The 22,194-nt window shown below is 39.0% G+C and overlaps 1 protein-coding gene across 1 annotated transcript in view; it reads right to left on the minus strand.

Annotated features, from left to right (window-relative positions):
• The window catches only part of LOC128742296 (WAS/WASL-interacting protein family member 1), a 62,551-nt gene that overhangs the window by 6,542 nt on the left and 33,815 nt on the right, over positions 1-22,194 (minus strand). Inside the window, exons 2-8 of the mRNA XM_053838625.1 lie at positions 17,911-18,273; positions 17,107-17,408; positions 16,989-17,044; positions 5,889-6,230; positions 5,577-5,695; positions 5,148-5,518; positions 4,509-5,035 (exon numbers count right to left, since the gene is read on the minus strand). Of these exons, the coding sequence (XP_053694600.1) occupies positions 4,649-5,035; positions 5,148-5,518; positions 5,577-5,695; positions 5,889-6,230; positions 16,989-17,044; positions 17,107-17,408; positions 17,911-18,262 (1,929 nt within the window). The 5' untranslated portion in view covers positions 18,263-18,273 and the 3' untranslated portion in view covers positions 4,509-4,648. The remainder of the gene's footprint in view (positions 1-4,508; positions 5,036-5,147; positions 5,519-5,576; positions 5,696-5,888; positions 6,231-16,988; positions 17,045-17,106; positions 17,409-17,910; positions 18,274-22,194) is intronic.

Genomic DNA, 22,194 nt, shown 5'->3' on the forward strand with positions numbered 1-22,194 from the left:
TTGAAAGAAGGACAAAAAAGGAAAGATGATGGGAAAGACAAATAAAAAAGGAAAATAGGAACGGGGAATGAAAAAGGAAAATGAGAAATGAAAACAGGAGACGACAATGGGAAAGAGAAAAGGGAAAATAAAATGAGAAATATAAAAGAATAGGACAGCAAAATAGGAAAGGAAAATTAAAAGAGAACATAAGAAGAAATAAAAGAGAGCAAAATAAAGAAAGATGACAACAGTAGATGGGTCAAATTAAAATTAAAAGAGTAGAAGAGAGAGACATGGGAAAAGAAATGCAAAATAAGAAAGAAAAAGGAGAAAAAATAGTAAAGTAAAATGAAAAAAAAGTAACAGTAGAAACAAATCAGAAGGAAACGAAAAGGGAAACGGGATAGAGAAATGGCAAAGGGGAATGAGAAAAATAAAAAGAGAAGGAAATGAGAGAAAGAAATGCTCGATGGAAATGAATATATGACAATGAAAATGGAAAATGAAAGTAGGCAAAATAAATCACAAATGCAATTAGAAAAAATGAATGGGAAAGTAAAATGGTAAATGGGGAAAGTGAAAGAGAAAGAGAAAGAAAAATAAGAAAAAAAATAAGAAAAGGTAGTAGAGTAAAGGGGAATGAAAAAGAAAAATAAGAACGAGAAATGGCAAATAAATAGATGAAAGGAAAAATAAGTAAGAAAAATTAGAAAAAGTATTCCAGCTTTCTACAATCTATAATGGCAGCTTTTGGACACAATCTTTTGACATTCATTGCAGGTGCATCAGGTTCGCCCTGAAGGAGTTACGATGAGAATATTTATGATTGTTGCTTAGTTTCGCAGATCAGCTGAAAAGGAACATAATTGGAAGGATTCAGGACAAAAACCTCGGGAAGAACTTCCAAATACGCAACGGAAAGTTTCTTATCAAGCCTAGATGCTGGCCAACTTGGTCAGGGCTCGACTAACATGAAGTTAATGTTTGCCTTTGAGTGCACTCTTGAAAAAAATAATAAGACCGTAAAAAATGAAAGCCGGTGCTTTCAGGAAATTATGGCCACGAACCACAAACGTTTGCATCCGTTCAGTTCAATTATGTTTCTCTTCAGCTGATTTGCATAACTAAACAATGTTTACATTTTTACACTTGAACAGCAAACAATCATGGGTGTTTCCATAGTAACATGGTCAGGGCGAACCGGACGCACCTACAATGAATATCAAAAGATTGTGCCCACCTGAGCCGCCATTATCGCTCGTGGAAAGTTGGATAGAAACGAGAAGTAAGAATTAAAAAAAGGGTAAAAATGAGAAAGGAAGTTAAAAAATGAAATGGAAAATATGAAAAACGAGAACAGATCTTTCTGAAAAAAAAAGGATAATGGAAAAAGGAGGCAACAAATGGAAATCGGAAAGAAAAATAGGGAAGGAAAATAGGGACAGGAAGGAATAGGAAAGGAAATAGGAAATGGGAATGAGAAAGAAAAATGTAAAATGTAATAAAGAGGAATGGAGAAATGAAATGAAAATAACAAATAAGTGAAAAATAGAACAGAAAAAGATAAAGGAAATTGGGATAGAGAAAAAGGAAAAGGAAATATGAAAGGTAAAATGAGGCAATGCAATGAGGATAAATAAAAATTAATAGGAGAGGAAAATGTGAAAGAGAAAAGGGAAAAAGAAAGGGAAAAACAAGAAAGGGGAAATAAAACAGGAACACGAAAAGAAATATGAAAGAGGTAACAAAAAATGCAAAAAGAAGCATAGAAGAGACTTGAGAAAAGAAATACGAAATTAGAAAAAAAAATAGGAAAGGAAACGCATGCCCAGTTAGCTCCGGGGTAGTCAAGTTCTTGAAGACGTTTAGAAAAGAAAAATGATTGAGAAAAATGATAAAAAGAACCAGGAAAAATGAGAAGGAAATAAAAAGGGAAATGGGAAATTAGAAAATGAAAAATGGATGGAAATGGAAGAAAAAATGCGAAAAGGAAAGGTGGATTCTCAAAAGGGAAATGGGGAAAGGAAATACGAAAAAGAAACGATGAACGAAATTAGACAAATGAATAGGGAGGTGAAATGAGAATAGGAAAATAGAAAAAGAAAGGAAAATAAGAAAAAGGTATGGGAAAGGGTAGTCCCTTTAGCGTTTCTTTTTCTTAAAAAAGAAAAATAAGAAAACAAAATGTCAAACAAACAAAGGAAAGGAAAAAATAAGACAAAATAATAGAAACGAGAAATGAGAATGGAAAATGGGAAAAGGAAATAAGAAAGGGAATTGAAAAATAGAAGAAATGCAAAAAAGGAAACAGATCTTTCTGAAAGAAAAACAAAAAAAGGAAATAGAAACGATAACGAGAAAAGTAAGCAACAAATGAAAATGGGAAAGAAAAATAGAGAAGCGAAATAGGAACAAAAAATGGTAAATGGAAAGGGGAAATGAGAAATGAAAATAAGAAAAACATAGTCAAGGGAAGTGGGAATGAAGAATAAAGATGAGAAAATGAAACAGGAAAGTGGCATGATAATAGGAAATGAAAAGGATAAAGAGTAATATAGGAAAGAGAGAGGAAAAAAATCAAAAGGAAATTGGGAAAGGGCGTTCAGTGTATATATATTTAGGGGGACTTAGATAAAAAATGAGAAATTAGTAAAGGAGATAAGCAGGGAAAATAAAAGTTGAAATAGAAACGCAAAATGCGAAAGGGAAATGAGACAAAGAAAAGAAGAAAATAAAATAAAAGAAAAAACAAAATCAGAAAACGATAGGGACTATAATAGGAAAAGGAAGCAACAAAGGGAGATGGCTAAGAAAAATAGAAAAGGAAAATAGAAACGGGAAATGGTAAATGGAAAACGAAAAAGCGAGATAAAAGTGAGAAAAAATAGTCAAGGGAAATGGGAATGAGGAATACAAATGAGAAAAAAGATTAGAAAAAGAAAGAAAAAGGAAATAGAAACAAAAGGTAAAGAGAAAAGGGAAAATAGGAAAGTGAAGTGAAGTTAACTCTTCAAAGGGCAACATCGTAAAAACGATACAATCAAGCTAATGAACATTTTTTTTTATAAAACTACACTCAAAAGAAGCTCAAGTTTTGATTTTCATGAAACAATAATTATGTGGAGGAGCGCCAGCCGCCAGGTAAGAAATAGTCCAATTTTTCTTTTCGGTTTTTGATGTCTAACGGGCTACTCAGATATTTTTTCAATTCAAATCTATTGCAAAATTGAAATAAAGCTTGTAAATTAGTCACAGAAAAATTTAGAGGCCACTCATTTTTCATATTCGAAACAAAATCCTATGTGGCTCTGAAATTCCGTCAAGCGAAAACCGTCTACAGATACAGACAACCCTGCCCGTTAGAGGGTTAAATAAAAAACAAATGGAAAATGGGAAAGAGAAAAGGAAAAATGAACTCAGAAATAGGAATAGAACAAAGGAATGGGACATAGAAATGGGAAAAGGAAATGAAAAAGGGACATAAAAATATATATGGGAAAGAGAAATATCAAAAGGACAAAAACAAGGAGTAGAAGAAAGTCATCGGAAAAGAAACACGAAGCTAGGAAAATTAAGAAAATGAAAAAAACGAAGCAGGAAAGAGAAATGAGAAGCAAATGAAACAGGAAAGTAGAATAAGAAAAGGAAATGAAAGAATGAAATGCGAAAAGGAAAAATAAGTATAAGAAAAGGGAATAGGAAAGGGAAATACGAAATGGAAATAGGAAAAAATGACCGAAGGGAATTAGAAAAATGAATAGGAAAGTGAAATTACAAATGGGGAAAGGGAAACAGAAGGAGACAGAAACATATGAAATAGAAATGGGAGAGTTTTTACTGAAAAACGAAAAAGGACAACAGGGAGGCCATTAAGAACAAAAAATGGCAAATAAACAGAGAAAAGGAAGAAATAAGAAAATAATAGGAACATAGGAAAATAATAGGAAATGGAGAAGGGGAATGGGAAAAGTAAATAGGAAAGGGAAATGTGCAAATGCAAATGAGAAAGAAAACAGGAAAATGGGAAAAGAAAATGTGCAAAGAGAGAAGAAACGGAAAAAGGAAATACAAAAGAGAAATGGTAGAAGGAAAAATCAAATCGTAATGGAAATGGGCAAAGAATATGGGTCATACCACACGCACTGACCGAGAGAAACGTAGGACGACGCAAAGTTGAAGCTTGTTTATAACATCAATATGACAATTTTATTCAAGCAAGTTAACAAATTAATTTTCATTTCATAAAGAGAACTCCCATTTTTCAATATTTAGCAATTAAAAAACTTGATTGATTTAATAGATGGTTGAAATTCATATGGTAAATAATAAAAAAAGAGAAAGAAAAACTTTAAAGGAAAATACTAACGAGAAACGAAAATAATGTAGCTGGGACAGTGTCATTTTATGGATCAATGCACGACATTTCGAACACACGTCGAAATAGTGAAAAAAGCTACCATCACATGGCGCAACGAATTACGTCAACCCGCGGGCGAATAAATTAAAAAGAGAACAAAAATACTCACTCGACACATTATAATTTTCCCGTCTCACCACCGGAGGTGGAAAAGTCGCGCCCACTTTTATATTTCCTAAATGATCTCGATTGCCGTAAAATCCCATGCTGCCAGCCGGTGGCAGCAGTGCTGTTGCTGGCTATCACTACCTACTGATGCTGTTGCTGCTGCTGATGCTGCTGCTGTTGTCGTATCGCACTCGGATAGATTTTGGCTACGTTGAGAAACGGAATCGGTGCCGGAAACTCGGTTACCTTCCGGAAGTAGAACGAATACTTGGCCTCCAGGTCGATCTCCTGCAGGGGCGCTGCCAGCTTCCGCCGATCAGCTACCTCACCTCCGGCGGCGGCGGCACTCATAGTTTCCTTCCGTTTTAGGCTGGAATTCGACTGCTGACTGCTGTTGCTAGCGCTGCTATTGACGTTGGCCGCAAGTTGTTGTTGCGCCAGCTGCTGTTGTCGTATGGAGGAAATTCGCTGTGGCGGCTGGGGTGGTGCTTCGCCGCTGCCCGTGTTGTTGGTGCTTGTGGTGAGTTGCTGTGAAAATGTGCAAAATGTTAACCGATGAAGATAGGTTACGAACGGTTATCTTATCAGTTCAAAAGTGACGATAAGATTGTGTCGGACGGATTTGTGTTGTGACACTTACAGGTGGAGGTGGTGCCGGACAGGTTCGGTGTGGCGGCAGTGGAGGGGCTGCCGTTGCCTTTATGCTGCCACTGCTGATCGTTTTCGTGCTGGCAATACTGAGCTGGCTGGTAGAATTAATCGAATTGGAAGAGGTGGTGGAAGTGGTAAGCGTTGCGACATTATTCGCCGAACCGCTGTTGACTAGCTTTGATTTGAGCTCATCCGCAACGGCACTGGCCACGTTGTTGGCGGAACCGAAGTTCGGTTCGGGCGCTTCCGGTGCCAAGCTCATCGGTAAATGCGTAAGATTAGTGTTCGATACGCTTCGAACTGGCGGGGGAGGCGGAGGCTTCATCACCGGCGGTTTCGGTGGTGGCGCTGCTGGTCGTCCTACAAATTTACAAACCTTAACTTGAAAACCTTTAAAGTAATAGACAAACGAGCGTACCTATTAGATTGTTCTGCCGAGAAATTGACTCCGATGACTGAAAGCTCGATGGTGGACCCCGTAAAGTTCCGAAGTGGTTCACTGGGAAATGTGGACCACCTGTTGCCACTGGAGGAGACCTGTCGAACAAGAAAAACATTTCAACACATGATGTGGATTCAACCACCTTAACCTCCGCACTGATTGGACTTGAAGCTAGTTTTTAAAATCTACTCTTACTGAAAAAGCCTAGACAAGACTAAAAACTCACACACAAACCCAAAAATAATCTGCTAAAACAATTTCACCCAAGGCTGCAGCAGCTTCACTTACCTGGGACTCCTCATACTGTGATGCCTACCGACCATGTTCCGGTTGCCGACGCCATTCCCGTTCCCGCTGGTGTTCAGCTGCATGCCGGGCGGTTTCGGAGCCAGATTCGGTTTGCCATGATTTGGCACCGGTTTGCTCGGTGGAGGCACCGGACTGCCGGAGGCAGATGAATTAGCACTGCTACTGCTTATGCCGCCGCCTCCCCCGCCGAACAGGGTCGATTTGTTTGGCTGCAAGTGGTTGTGGTTGTTTGTTCCGGCGGGACTAGTGACCGATGACGATACTGCTGCTGCTCCATTGGAGGGCGAAGCCTGCGACTGACTCGGGGTTGAGGGCGCTTGACTACTTACCGAACGATGTTGTTGTGGGGCGTTCGTTCGTACGTTCGTTCCAGAGATTTACGATACGGTATGGTAAGGGATGATGATTTTGATGTCATGAACAACCGGAGAGTAGTGTTCGAGAGGGAGAAAGGGTAGAAAGAAGTGTTTCGTATGATGAGTAAACTAGAGGATACAAACAAAGCGACAGAGTTATGTTGAATGAGTTCGTAAACAGACGGTGCTGTAGTTCCAAAGTAAGGAAAGAAACCTACAGTGTTCGGTGTTCCAAAAAACGGAATGAATATTTCAAACTAAATCACAAAAAACTACAAACTAGGTAAAATAAGTTTCGATCAACCGGAATATGTTCAGGGGACTTTTAGGAATCTTTCATTTTTATAGAATTTTTTAAACAGGCAAACTAGCTGGCTTGCTTGCACGAGAGCTACACGAATTCAGAGTGCAGATCGCTGCCTATCAGAAAGCTGGTTGGCCAAATTCCGAAGGAAGGGACTTCCGTGCAGTAGACTTTATTACAGTACCTCTTTCAAGTACCACATCTACTACAGTGGCAACAGAAAGGCAGAATATGGAGTCGGTTTCGTAGTGTTGGGAAAGCAAAAGCAATCAGTTAGCCGGTGGAGGCCCGTTGCGAATTAAGGGCAAATTATTCAACTACCGTGATATGCCCTAATACTGCGACATTAAGAACCCATACAATTGAACAGTAATGCAAAAAATATTTCTCTAAAGCTGCATATTTTTGACAATTTGAGTAACCGTGCAATAGATTATATTATGCACAAAAAATAATTGGACCTTTTTATTTAAAAAAATTAAGAAAAAATACTTAAATCAAAAACAAGTCACTTTGCCTAATACCGGACACCTGAGCGAACGAATTCCCAATACCGCGCAGGAGAATGCCTAATTCCGTGCTTCGCCGAATTTCGTCATAGCAAAAAAAAATTATGCCTCCGATCTTAGCTTAGTTACACAACATGTTGCATCAATATTAGCTAATTATTATGATATCTTTCTTTACTTTTACATTATACTTACGATGATTTTCAATTCTCAATATTTACTTAAATAGTATTTAAATTTTCCCGGCTACGTAGACCGATGCCAGCTTTTTGATTTGGAGAATTAGAGAGTCGTAGAAGGATTCAACAAGCAGCTTTTGTGGCCAAGCTGCTTAACAATGAAATAGAAATAGAAATTTGCTGTCCCGTATTGATTTTCGTGCTTCACGTCTGGTCGAAGAATTATTTGGCTTTGGAGACGTTTCTGCACGCGCCGTTAGTAAAAGACTGACAAGGTCTAGGATGCTGCAATAGTTTTGTTCTAGATTTAAGTTTCATATTCAGGTAGATAATATCAAAATTGTCAGATGAATCGACTAAAATACAAATACGAATAGAAATTGTTTTCTGTATGTGCCCAAAAGTTCAGATTTTTTTTCGTTTTCAAGACATTTATCGTAGGCAAGGCACAAATAATTTCATTCTTCATTCTATGTTGTTTTTTCTCGACTTTGGGCTACGAAAGATTCCCTAAATGCAACACAGATAGATCCTCCGTTTCTCACGTTATTAAAAGCATTAACAGTTCTCTAGAGTAGGTAAAGTAACTGCTTCTTTAAAGCAATCGTAATAAAAAATATTGGGTAAATACTGGGACGGAGTATTTCTTGACATCCCTCAATTCCATGGTATTTTTAGCAACTAGAAAAATTATAAAAATAAATAAATAAATATACTTGCATCAAATTCTATGAGTGACCCATGACTTAGACCCGCCTGAATAATATTAGGATAATTTGGCAATGATCGCACAGCTAAACCACTGAGTTTTGATTTTTAATGATTTTTCTAAACAAATAATTATAAATAGACAAAAATACTATAAAAATCTGAATAATTGGACATGCAATTATATTACATCGACCTCAAAGTTAATTTGATAGTTCTCTATTAAGTTATGTTTCAATCTATCTATTTATATAAGAGGCTTATTATGTCTGTACCGAAAACCAGGTCTCTAACAGGACGTCATCGGTAACTACAAACAGGTCCCTGACAGGACGTCATGCTTTCGTAGCAATGGGTTGTATTCTAAGTCACCTCACTACTGTTCGACTGCTAGACTGCTCGATTATGCTCAACTGAGGGATCCAAGTGACGAAAAACATATTTTTTAATTTATCATTTTTGATTTAGCTGAAACTTTGCATAGCTGTTCTCCTTAAAAAATGGTGGCATTTTATCATATCAGGTATTTTGTTAAGATGTCGACTGCTTTTTCAAAAGGGCCTAACCAAAAATGGCGCTAATCCATTAAATATTTTATATTGGAAAAATGGTTTATTTGATCTAAATAGTGTCTTCAGCAAAGCTGTAGATAATAAAATTGCCTTTCTCAAAAAATATGTGCACTGTAAAATTTTTTTTTGTTGAAAAAAAAAAGAAAGTAAAACTAAAAAGTTAAATATCTAAAAAAGTGCATTTTTCAAAAATTTTATTTTTTGACATAACAATATACACTACTTTTTCTGAAAGTTTCATTGCTGGCGAATGAAGGGCAAATATGTTATAATATTTTGAAAATTTCATGTTTTTTTATTTTCACTAAAAATAATTTTTTAAAGCTTTTACAGTTTCAGCTAAATCAAAAATTAAAATCGATTTGCGAAACTCCGTGGAATCACTCAACTGGTTGATTAAACTGCTCGACTGGACTGGTCGATTAGACTGCTCGATTTGATTGCTCGACTGGACTGCTTAACTGAACTGCTCGACTGAACTGTTCGATTCGACTACTCGACTCAACTGCTTGATTGCACAGATCAACTTAACTGCTTGATTTAACTGCTCAAGTAGATTACTCGACGTAACTTCTCGATTCGGCTGCTTGACACCTTTGCTTGACTAACTACTCGACTTCGGCTGCTCAACTTAACTGCACGATTGAACTGCTCGACTGGACTGTTCGATTCGACTGCTCGACTGGACTACTTGACTGGACAGCATGATTCAGCTGCCCGACTAGACTGCTCGACTCAACTATTCGATTCGACGCTTGACTCAACTGCTCGATTCAACTGCTTGATTCCACTGCTCGACTGGACTACTCGACTCAACTGCTTGACTCGGCTGTTCGAATGAACTGCTTGACTCAACTATTCGATTGGACTATTCGAATCAGCTGCTCGACTCAGCTGCTCAACCCGATTGCTCGATTCTACTGCTCGACTAGACTACTCGATTTAATTGCACGACTCAACTGACAGCTTGATTCAACAGCTCGACTAGACTGCTCGACTTAGCCACTCAACCCGACTGCTCGACTCAACTGCTTGACTTAACTGTTTAGTTCGACAGCTCGATTTAACTGCTCGACTGAACTGCTCGATTCAACTGCTCGACTGAACCGCTTGACCCGACTAGATTGCTCGACTCAACTGCTCGACTAGACTACTCGATTCAACTGCTCGACTTGACCACTCGATTCAGCTTGATTTAACTGCCCGACTAGACTGCTCGATTTGGTTGCTCGACTTGACTGTTCGACTCGACTGCTCGACTCAACTGCTTGACTCGATTGCTTGTCGCGATATCATATGGTCGGTGTTAAATCAGACTGGACCAAGTCGCAAAATTTTAAAAAATGAGGTAATGATAGCAAAGGATCAAGAATTTTCTAAGCAACATTTTACTCTAATCAGACTACATGAATGTTGCAAACAGCCAGAAGTTTTTATTCAGAAATAAAATCCAATACGACCATAAAAACTATTTGTTTCAGATTCCGGCTGACTCTTTTATGTACAACATCTTAGAGCTATATTATGCAATATAAGAACTCAAAGAACTAATTCAAAGATTAAACATCTTCGTATACACTGGCCAATGGAATGTATCCGCAGTTTTCTGAATTCTGAACAGGCATTTATATTTTCCGGATCGTAAGATTCGGGCTCAACTAGTAAAAAATAATCAGCAACCAGTTATCATGTTAGCAATTGCAAAATATTTCTTAAGGGATTATTTCCCTTCTAATCTTCGATACTTTTCACTCTTCACCTTCATGTTGCTTTCAACCAATTTTTCTCTCCCTTCACTATTTCCTCGAAGCCAGGCTTGGCATACACTTTTCGCTTTGATTTTGCTCTTTTGATTACTGCTCCTCAGCCAAGCAGAATTTCAGAAAGTGATATATGGGGCATTTGTAAAGCTAGTAATTATCTATAATAATGCTGAAGAAAGTGAAGTTGTATCTTTAGTATTTACGGCGCTGTAAGGCAGCAACGCCGTTGGTAGCAAAAAGAGCGCTCTTTTTGCTACCAAGAGGGTAGCAGCCTTATAGCGCCATAAATACAAAATGCACAGTAATGCTTATTTCAGCAATATTGAAGATAATAACAAATTCTACAAATGCCCCATACATCACTTTTTCAAATTTTGCTTGGCTGAGATGCAGTAATCAAAAGAGCAAAATCGAGGCGAAAAGTGTATGCCAAGCCTGCTCGAAGCACACTTTTTCCTATTCTTCTATTTGCTGCGGCCTATTTTCAAGCTTTGTTTTCTAGGGATATCATGTTTATTTCGCTCCTGGATCGTGGAAACAAATTTTTTGGTAAGATAAATTATAATCTGAAAAACTGGAAATATCCGTTACCTTGCAGTTGAAAAAAGACACCATCCATCTTCGTCTCATCATGAAAACTTTATTTTTATAAAAAATAAAGTTTTAAAACTCTGAATGTTTTAGAAGCTACGCAAAAAAAAATCAGCTTTCAAAAAATAGGAAAAGCTAGCTCGCCGCACCAATAAAATGCAGAAAACAGAATATTTTCAAGTCGCTCGTTTAATGTTGGAAACTTGCTCCAATCCAGTATTTTACTAAAACGTTCATAGAAGTATCTTTTATCTGCAGTATCAATAAAATCGGTTCGATGACTCAAAAGTCATGATTTTTTTTTTTCAAGTCTAAGCGTAAAGATGATGATTTTTGTGATTAGCCTAGTTCAGGAGCAGGTATTTTAAGTACCCATTTTAAGTCACAATTATAAAAACTTTCAACGCATTAGTGTGCATGCGAATTATCCTAAACTCGCGAACCATAATACAGCTATTAATACCACGATAAAACTAGTTGGCTGCATTACGTCTTTCATAAACTTACCATAAGTGCGGCGTAGCAATACATGGTGCATCAATCATTGAATTGATCTTATCACGGTTGCTTGTCAAACCGCAATAAATCTGTTAGCTCTAGCTCTATAAACGTTATCATTCTCACTGAGACTTGGCTCAACGAGTGCTTTCATTCAGCACAATTGTTTAGAAATGCCTATAACGTGTTCAGGAATGATCGTAATCCACGCAAAACAGGAAAGAGACTTGGTGGTGGCGTTTTAATAGCAGTTGCTAACCGTTTGAACTCGCAAATCTCGTCGGTTCAAATTTCTGACGTAGTGGAAGAGCTTTGGGTAAAAATTTTCGGATTAGATAGAACTATTTGCCTTGGCGTCGCTTACATAAGCCCTGACAGTGCTACTAACGTGTCGTCGGTTGAATCTCATATCGATTCACTCTTACGGCAGTCGAACGCCTTGCAACCCAGTGCATATTACATATTGTTTTTGGGGATTATAATCAGCCAAACTTATCGTGGCTTAGGGGCCTAAATGGAGCTGCATTTCCCGATCCCAGCTTTCCAACTTTTTCTCTGGCTAGTACTGTGCCGATCGATGGGTTTGCTCTCTTGAACATGAGACAAATGAACATGGTTGTCAACAGCATATGTCGTACGCTAGACCTTATCTTTGTGAACGATTGTTGAACTTCAGCAAAGCTGATTTTGTTGCACTGAACGAATCACTACTTAGTCGATTGGACCTTGCTTGACAGCTTTGTCGATGTGGATTCAGCTGTTGACTACTTTAACACGACAATCTCGGGTTTTCTGCATTTATACGTGCCAGCATGGCGACCACGCATGAAGCCACCTTGGTCTACATCCAGACTTCGGCATTTGAAGCGTAAACGATCTGCTGCTTTAAGGAGGTATACGAATAGGCGTAATCCCACAACTAAACTTGCTTTTTGTCAAATTAGCAATGAATATCGAATCTACAACCGACATCTTTATTCGTGCTACGCTAGACGTATGCAAAGTGATCCGAAACAGAACCCGAAGCGCTTCTGGTCTTTCGTCAACAAAAAACGTAAACATATTGTGCTGCCATCTGAAATGTTCCTGGGAAATTCCGAATCTGACAGCCAACAGAAAACCTGTGATTTATTTGCGAAGCATTTTTTCCTTCCCAAATTGACGAAGCGATGCGCAATGTTCCCGAAAACCTCTTCAGTATGGGTTCTACACAATTATGCGAAGCTGACATTAAAGCCGGCCTTTCGAAACTAAAATCATCGTGCAGTGTAGGGCCTGATGGGATACCGTCTGTAATTTTCAAAAAAATACGCTGATGCGTTATATAAACCGCTACTGAAAATTTGCAATTTGTCTCTTCGACAAAGTAAGTTCCCAGGGTCCTGCAAAAGATCTTATATTTTTCCAATATTTAAAAAAGGAGATAAATGCAACATCGCGAACTACCGTGGGATAACCTCTTTATGTGCTGGTTCTAAGTTACTTGAGATTCTCGTGAATGAGCTACTGTTTAGAAAAGTGAAATCATATATTTCGATAGAGCAACATGGATTTGTTCCCAAACGCTCAATTAATACCAACCTACTGCAGTTCTGTTCATTCGGTCTTCGCCAGATAGAAGACGCAGCCCAAGTCGACACAATATACACAGATCTCAAAGCTGCTTTTGACCGCATTGACCACCATATTTTGCTTCGGAAACTAAACCGCTTAGGAGCTTCTGATGGTTTCGGCTCCTGGCTTCAGACTTATCTAACAAATCGACAACTCTCAGTTAAATTGGGCTCTACTGAGTCGTACTGCTTTTGTTGTCGATCTGGAGTCCCGCAAGGAAGCAACCTAGGCCCATTACTGTTCATAATACTATACGCTGATGATCTAAAGATGTTTCTCTCTGTACGACCTGTTGAGGACTGCAAACTATTACAAGGCTTTATCAACCAGGTTACAAAATGGTGTCGTTTAAACAACCTGACCATCAGTATTTCTAAATGCTCAGTCATCATCTTCACACGAAGCAAAACATCAATTGCGTACAATTATACAATCGACAACTCTTGTCTTGAGCGGGTCAAAGTTGTTAAGGAGTGGAGCTGGATACTAGAATGACCTTCAACAACCATTACTCAGACATTATTTCAAAGGCGAATCGTAATCTGGGTTTTATCATGCGCCTGACTAAAGATTTCCGCGACCCATATTGTTTGCGAGCTCCATTCTTGAGACTGTTTCTGTGGTGTGGAGTCCGTTCACGGACATTTGGTCAACAAGAATCCAAGCAGTGCAACGCAGATTTGTTAGGCACGCATTAAGAAATCTCCCGTGGGCGGACCATCAAAATCTCCCACCCTATGAGGACCGTTGTAAACTGCTGAATGTGGAAACTCTATGTAAAAGGAGAAACGTATCCAGAGCCGTCTTCGTAGCCCAACTTTTGAAATGGGACGTCGACGCTCCAGAACTTCTACGTATAATTGATGTGAATGTTATGCCTCGACCGCTTAGATCCCGAAGAATTCTACGGCCTGCTTTTCACCGTACAAGTTACGGACTACATGAACCAATTCACGCGATGTGTTGTTTATTCAATGAGTTGTATGAACATTTTGACTGTACAATATCGACGAATACTTTTAAGAATAGGATAAGAAATAGTGTGACTTGATGTGAATTTTATGTCTCTATGTTTGATTAAGTTTGTGTACCAATGTTACTCACGTTATTTCAAAAGATAATGGGTTTTTATGCCGATTTGAGAATGGGATTAAATCTCAACTCAAATCGGCTTTTCCCATCCACAGTTTAAATCTTCATTTAGAAATTAGTTCCGATGAAGTGAGATAATAAATAAATAAATAAATAAATAAATAAAAAGCTATTAAAACGGTAACACCCTGACCAATTTATTGCTGACTGCTGACAGATTTGTTGCTGCGCTATTATGAAGAATAATAGAGTTCAACGCTAAAATAATTTTTGATACTAAGCCATATTGCCATATTCCAGTATTTTGCGTTAGCTTGCAAACAAAAATGCATCAAAGCAAAGTGTTTTGCAGAAAGATAGTTATTATCAATCGGTTTTCTTGTCACAGAAAGCAACTAAAATGACTTTGCTAAAAACTGAGATTGACTGAATATATTAATTTTGTTAAAACAACCAGTTTTCGAAAATTGCAAAATTTCAATGTCGCGTTAATTTTATCCACCTATCATATCAATATGCACGATCAAATTTAATGCGCAAATGCTGCAAATCAACGGAGATTGCTCAAAATTTATTAATTTTTCTACGGGATATTTTATTATGATCATTATTATCCAAATCAGAATGATCTGACAGTAAAACTTTAAGTTTGTTGTAGTTGATTAATTTTGTTGTAGTTAATTAATTATGTAGTAGTTAATTATGAAATCCACGAGTATTCAACAAAAAATATTTTTTATTCAACATCACATCCTTAGCGCAGTGGTTAAGCGGCAGCGAAGAAATGACCGGACAACGTGTGCTTTTGATTTTATTTTTATTTTTCAGAATGTCCAAGAAAGCAGCCGACAAAAGACTGAGACTTCAAAAAGTGCGGTATTAGGCGCTACGCAGTATTAGATCACAGCACAGTACAGCCTAATCAACGTATACGCCCCGACAAATGATAAATCCGATGACGAAAAGGACGAGTTCTATGACAGACTCGAGAGGACCCATGGAGAGTGCCCAAAACATGACGTCAAAATCATCATCGAAGACGTAAACGCGCAGATCGGGAGGAAGGAACTCTTCCGTCCTGTCATTGAAAGGCATAGATGATAAATTTCGCCGCGGCTATAGGAATGGCCATCTGTAGTACCTACTTTCCCCGTATTCGGAAACACACCTGGAGGCATCCAAATAGGGATTCTAGCTTTCAGATCGATCATGTTCTGATTGACAGTCGACACTTTCGGATGTTATCGACCACTATCGTTTGTCGTTTGAAAGATTCGCGCTAGGTTGTCGAACGCGACGAAAACTCGCACTGAGGGACATCCAACCAGATCCAGCCTGATAAACGAATCGCAGAGCAGCAGGAAGAAAGGGAAGAAGATATAAGTCTCCAACCTCCATTGAAACAACTGTGAGAGAGGTGATAGGTACGACGTGTGGAAGTGTGCGGAAAAAGTGGTCAAGCTGTGAAGCCACTAACACAGAATGAGGTAGAGAAGGCAATCAGTGACTTGAAAAAAAGGGAAGGCTGCTGCGAAGGACGGTATCCCAGCTGAACTTCTAAAAGCGGATAGCGAACGGCTGCACGAAGCAAACAAGCGAATCATTATTAGGATCTAGGAGGAAAAAACTTTTAAAAAGGACATCGACTCGAGTGTCCAAACTATCGAGGCATTACACTGCTCAATTCTGCCTGTAAGGTGCTCTCCCGTATCCCGTTCTGTAGACGGAAACCGTTGGCGGAATCCTTCATCGGTGAGCTGGTTTTTAGACCAATCTGTTTGTGGAGCTTAAGGCGGCGTACGATTCAATTAAACGAAATGAGCTGTGGCAAATGCTGGAACATAGTTTTCCGACAAAACTAGTTAAGCTGATTTGTGTGACGCTGGATGGATCAAGTACAATCTACAGGCTCATCATTTGTTTGTGGATTTCAAAGCGACGTATGATTCAGTTGGATGAAATGAGCTATAAGAGGCATTGCTTGAACACGATATTTTGACGAAATTGATGAAACTGATTCGAATGACGTTGAATAGATCCTTACTTTTGCCTTAACGACGCATGCGAACTATAAACCAGGAATATTTTACCGAATGTTTGAAGAATTTTAGAACGAACTTTCTCAGGCCATGGATAATACTAGCTTCAGCAAGCGCTTGCGGAAGATTTCAAAAAAGAAATTAATATTACTTAGCATTATCTTTAGCACCTGTACTCTGTGCTTATGAAGAAAACTTCCGGTTGATTCGAAAATCAAACCCGACTTCCCTGTCCTACATGAGAGCTAGCCAACCGATAATGTTAATCGAAGATTTGCAGGTACCTATCGCACGGTTTGGTAACAATAATCCCCAAAACTGTTTCTTCTTTTTGGCAGTTTGATATCGCTGGTGAATTACATTATTACAGTATCAGATAAGATAAATTTTTATTATTGCCTGAGCCCCGTCATAATGGGCCGTACACGTTTCAGTAACAGACAACGCAAAAACGTACTGCGCTGCTGACTAAAAAGATATTCTAAAAGGGAGTGAATCAGCTGGCAAACAAAGCCAAATTACCGAGAAACTAGATAGAGATGGTTCGAACCATGTGCATTGTTTTGTTTATAACCATCATCAAAGTTCTAGACTTCGGCTAGAACTAGTATTTCTAGTTGTTGAACACTCTACTAACCAACGACTGAACCATCCAACTAAATAGAAGCAGCCAAATAACTCTCTAACAGACCATTCCCAACAGAAATAAATTCATAAACCTACGTCACACAAGCAAACCACATAGAAGCTATTCATTGCTCTGTTTGTACCGATTTCCCCTTCGAAAGATAGATAGATAGATAGATAGGCAGGCAGATAGACACCGCTGTTATCGTATGTACACTAAATCGTACCTTTTTTGACTCGAATAACTCGATTTCCCGTGAGGTACCGATGAATCATTGGTGTTCTAAAATTAAAAAAAAAATTACGATCACAAAGCAGAAACTTCCGCAGCGCAAAAAGCTTTACCTTCAGCTGCACTGGCGGCTGCGGCGGAGGACCTCGGTTAGTCCTTAGATTATTTTCCGTCACCGGCTGGTGGTTGCTGTTGTTGCTGTTGATGATGGCATTGTTGCTAGAACTGTTGGCATTGTTACTATTGCTGGCGGTGTGTTTCGGCTTCTTGAGCGTTAGTTTAGCCGCCAGCTCATCGGCAAAGTCCATTGCTCCCCCTCCTCCTCCTCCTCCACCACCGAGCCGGTTGTTGCTTTTGATTGTGTTCTCCGGCGATGGTGACTTATTGCTAGTTGTTCCTGCTGGTGATTGTGCGCCTGCCGGGTAAAGGGGATTGAAAATGTGTTTAGTTTTATCAGTTCGGAACTGACTGCTGGCATTGCACATGGGTGACATCGTATGCAACCGCCATGTGCTCCCCCAGCCAGTGGTGTGTAAACGCCTGCAGCTGAGTGTCACAGTGAGTCATTCACCCTACCGCCCGAAGGGCGCACTTAGTCGCTCGTTGTTGACTTTAAGTTGTTACACTGAAAGCATTTATTGTACGCTCCATACCGATATTGAAAAATGCTAACAACAATTATTATCGTCGTACGTACTTTGTTTGATTGCCGCATGGTAGTAAAAAAACCCATGAATCAATCACGCATCCAAACCGTTTGAGTGAAAAAAATTATAAAAGGTTAATCTCATATAGACGCATGTGTCGCCCGTCCATAAGCTGCTATCGGAAATGAATGGGCGAGCGGGTTCTGAGCACACACCCACGATAAACATACCCTCCTGTGCGAACAATGACGACAGCCGGCTCTGACTCACCTCTACTGCCGACCGGTTTCAGTTTCGGCATTGAAGAAAGACCTTCAAAGATTCCACCCAGTTTCGGTCCTCCAACACCTCCGCCTCCGTTGCTGTCGCCGGCTGCTGCTGCCGAGGCCGGGCCGCGATTGTTGACCGCATTAGACGACGTCGTCGTCGTTACTTTGCCCGGAATCACCGGTCCACTCTTGTCCACGGTGACCGTTTTCTTCAGTTTGGTACCCTTCTGGATGGACTGCAGCAGCGCGTTCCGCCCGTCCCCCGCGGGCATTCCGCCGCCGAGTTTCACCGCCGGCGGCGGCGGTGGACCCGGTGGCGGAGGAGGCCCGGGCGGCGGTGGCGGTGGAGGCATTTTTCAGGAAGCTGGAAGCGAAAGAAGAAAAGAGAGCATTATTATAATTTGCTAATATTACAAGCGATTTATGACTATTAACGGTTTAAAATTTCATGAGAAAATTGTCTGATTGTTTATAGAAAATCTATGAAACATTTTCATTTCCATTTCACACATTTTGAAAGTTCCTCATATGGTTTTTGTAGTGTGATAGAACTTTAATACTGTAGTGCAAATATTATTGTTCTTTATAACCAAGTAGCTAGAATCTTTTTTCTATTTGCATTAATTAGCTTTATTCTTTTTACGCGATATTCAAAAACAGTTTAAGCTTCCAGAAAACACAACGAGATGGCAATGAAAAGATGACTAAAATACGAAGAAAAGATGATGCTGAAAATGCGGAGAAAAGGTGTCGAAAAAGTAGTGAAAAGATGGCGAATATACAATGAAAATTTTTCGTAAATAACCTAAAAACAACGGTAAGAAGTCAAAAGAGAGACAAATAAAAAACACGACAAAGAACAACAAAAAGACGACGGAAAGAAGACAAAAATACGATGAATAGATGGCGAAAAAACCAGAAAAAGACTTCAAAAATATGGCGAAAGACTAGGAATACAAAGATAAGGCAGCAAAAAGATGTCGAAAAAGTGTCGACAACGATAAGATGAGGAATAACCGGCTAAAGCAAATGATGGAAAAATGATAAAAAAAATTATGACAAGTAATCGATAACAGAGGAAAGACAACAGAAATATACTGAAAAGACACCGAAAAACCGTCAAAGTGACAAAAATTAAAAAAAAATACAAATCACTATAAAAAGACGCAATGAAGTGCAACAGAAATGTCACAAAAAACGATGAAAAATAACAGCAAATCCCTGAAAAGAGGCAAAAAGAAGATGTGAAATGAACGAAAAACGACTAACAAACGATAATCAGACAACAAAAAACCGGCAAGAAGGCGACACAGTACGCATAACAAAAAAGACGAGGGTTCAAAACAAAAGAAGAAAAAGCTAAACGACGAAAAATGAAAGTTGAAAGATGGAAAAATAAAGACGAAAAACCAAGAACGAAAGTCGAGAGTAAGTGTCCATGAATAATTCTCAAATGTATCATGAACTGATTTGTATTAACTTGTTAATTAATAAGTTAAACTACTAGGGTACTTCGAGGAAAGTGGGAATACGGGGTAAGTGGGAACGGAGCTCATAACTCTCTTCAACCTCATTTTCTCCAACTGAACCTTTCTAGAAATGAAAGATACAACTCCAACGCGTACATTGAAATTATATTATTTATAATTGGCATTTCAAACACCAAATTTAAACTTTAAATCTGAGCGTCATTTTCAGTTTAAGTTGTAAGATGCAAGTTATAAGTTTAACTTTGATTAATATCAATATTTTATTAATACAGTATAAACTAAGATATTTCAATTAAAATAAAAATGAATATGGCCAGCCAACGATAATTTGATTCCCTTGCATTAGGATCATTTTATTGCCGTACCTAAAGATCAGTAGAACTATCTACGTTCTTCTAATACTGCTTACTTTTAGGCTTTCGTTTACGGGGCTTTGCTACGATACTCGCTTTCGCATTTTCCTCGTAAGGGGTTTCTTCCCTCTAATAGCATGGAATGCTATCTTGAACAGCATTCATGAGTTATGTTGAAACAATGTTTTGCCGTGTCAAGATTTTCATACCAATTGGTTGGATAACATTTACCTACTGAATATCGGAATGCATTCTGGAATTAAGAATATGCTTTTCATTTTGAGTTACAGTTGCGATAAATAATGAGGTTGGAGCGGCTGTTTTAAAACTTATAAAGCAATACCTCAAATAACTCAATCGGTGGTGCTGCCCAAGCGTCCACCGTAATTTCTTAGTTGCTCAATTAACAATAAAGTTGATTTTTGGCATATTGTTCGGGCTTATCAAAAGCTTATCGCCTACCAAAGATCAGAAACAAGAATCAAGGGGGAGAATAAAGAAGAAAAGAAAGAGTAATATATAATCTGTATTCCAGTGCGCCCCTAGACTCACGGGCAGCTGATTGCTCAGGCGTTACTTGATTCGCGAATAAGCTATACAGGAAGACGATGTGAGGATGTGCGTGCGCGAGTGTGCAGGTAGCAGAATGTCTGCCCATAGCAACGCGGCGTAAGCGTTAAATGCTATGCTATGCTTCTCATACTCACTCGCGTGAGAGAAGACAAAAAAAGCAAAGCCGTGGGATTAGACTTCGCAGCCGGTTAAATTAGAGTACAGGACAGTTACGGGGCTAGTGGAAAAATGCTACTGACTCTATCTAGCAGCACCGCCTAGCCGAGATTCAAACATACGACGACTGGCTTGTTAGACCATCATCGTACCTCGAAAGCATCTACTAAACGATTGAGAGTAGACAACGTTGGCTTCTCGCCCGATTCGCAACATTGCATAATATTTTCGCATTTTGCTTGGCTGAGGTGCACTAAGTGTAGGGCAGCCCGGAGTGCAAATAATGCACCTTAGTTTGTTTGGACTGGATTTAAAATCGAGATGAATCTTCAACTAGTGCAAGAAAATTGATTTATTATTTCATATCGATGTCACAATGATATTTTTGTGTTACTGCTTGATGACAAAGAAGAAGAATTGTTCTGTACTAATAGTAGCCTAATTTTTAGAATAAGCAAAGGGATGGCACACTCACTTTGGCTCAATTCACAACTATAAAAGATACAGCAAAACTTTATTCAGCAAAATTGTAGATAATAACTAATTCTACAAATGTCCCATATAAAACTTTGTCAAGTTTTGTTTGGTTAAGACGGTACTGTCAAATGAATGTGAATTGAGTCAAAGTGATCGTGCCATCTCTGCTTCATCCTAACTAAGCGGTAGTGGAAAAAAACTGGAAACAACATTTCGATGTACTGTTGAATGATGAATCTGGCTCCAACTTGCTGTCATCAGAAACATCAAAGGATCTGTAAACTTTGGACGAGGTTAAAAAAGCAGCTAGAGCTGAAAAACAGCCCAATTGCAGACCCTCCATTTTTATAGATTTCAAGGTGGCATAAGATTCAGTTAAACTAACTGGCGAATTAGGCTGATATGTGCTACCCTTGACGGTTAAAAATCAAGCGTGAGGATAGCGAGTGAGACATCGGGCTTGTTTGCGACGTTAGATGGTTTGAAGCAAGGCACGGCGACGGACTGTCGAATTTACTATTCAACATTGCATTGGAAGGTGCTATTCGAAGGGTAGGCGTACAGAGAAGCACAAAATCTCAAATGCTCTTGGAGCTTTCAGATGACATCGATACCATCGGTCGGTATTAACCATGAAGTAGAAATTGTAATAGCCTTTTGGGTGTTGAAACTGCGGTGATACTTTTAAAGTGGTCGACGAATTTATTTATCTTGGTACGTTAGTGACATGTGACAACAATGTGAACCGTGAATTAAAAAGGAAGGTGGATAGTGGCTGCCATCAGGGCCTTCTACGGATTAGTTACGTAGCCATCCAAAACAATATTCAGCAGAGAATCCGGCAGAGACCGGCCCGTTGGATCAGCGCTGTTGACGAGGATGCTAGAACAGCGGGTGTGGGGCGCCTGGAGAGTGGCAGCCTAAGATCGAGAAGCGTGGAGACAGTTCCGAAATTCGGCCCAGATTCGGTAAGCGGATTGTCACCGAAAAAGAAAAGTAAAAGTAAGTAGATAAAATTCTGCTAAATTTGTAAAATTTTCTGAAAATAGTTATAACACATTAAAGCGTACGGGTTTTACATTTTGTTCAGTATTGTTTTCTCAGTATTGGCAAAGCTTTTATTTAGGAAAGCGCAGCGATAGAAAGGGAATGCAAGCTGAACTTAAAGCAGGCTAAAAGTATATCCTCTCGCACCCTATGTAAGTTCCGTCATAGCTTCAAAACGTCTTGACCGTT

Source organism: Sabethes cyaneus, chromosome 3, assembly GCF_943734655.1.
Source record: "Sabethes cyaneus chromosome 3, idSabCyanKW18_F2, whole genome shotgun sequence".
Classification (NCBI taxonomy): Eukaryota; Metazoa; Arthropoda; class Insecta; order Diptera; family Culicidae; genus Sabethes; species Sabethes cyaneus.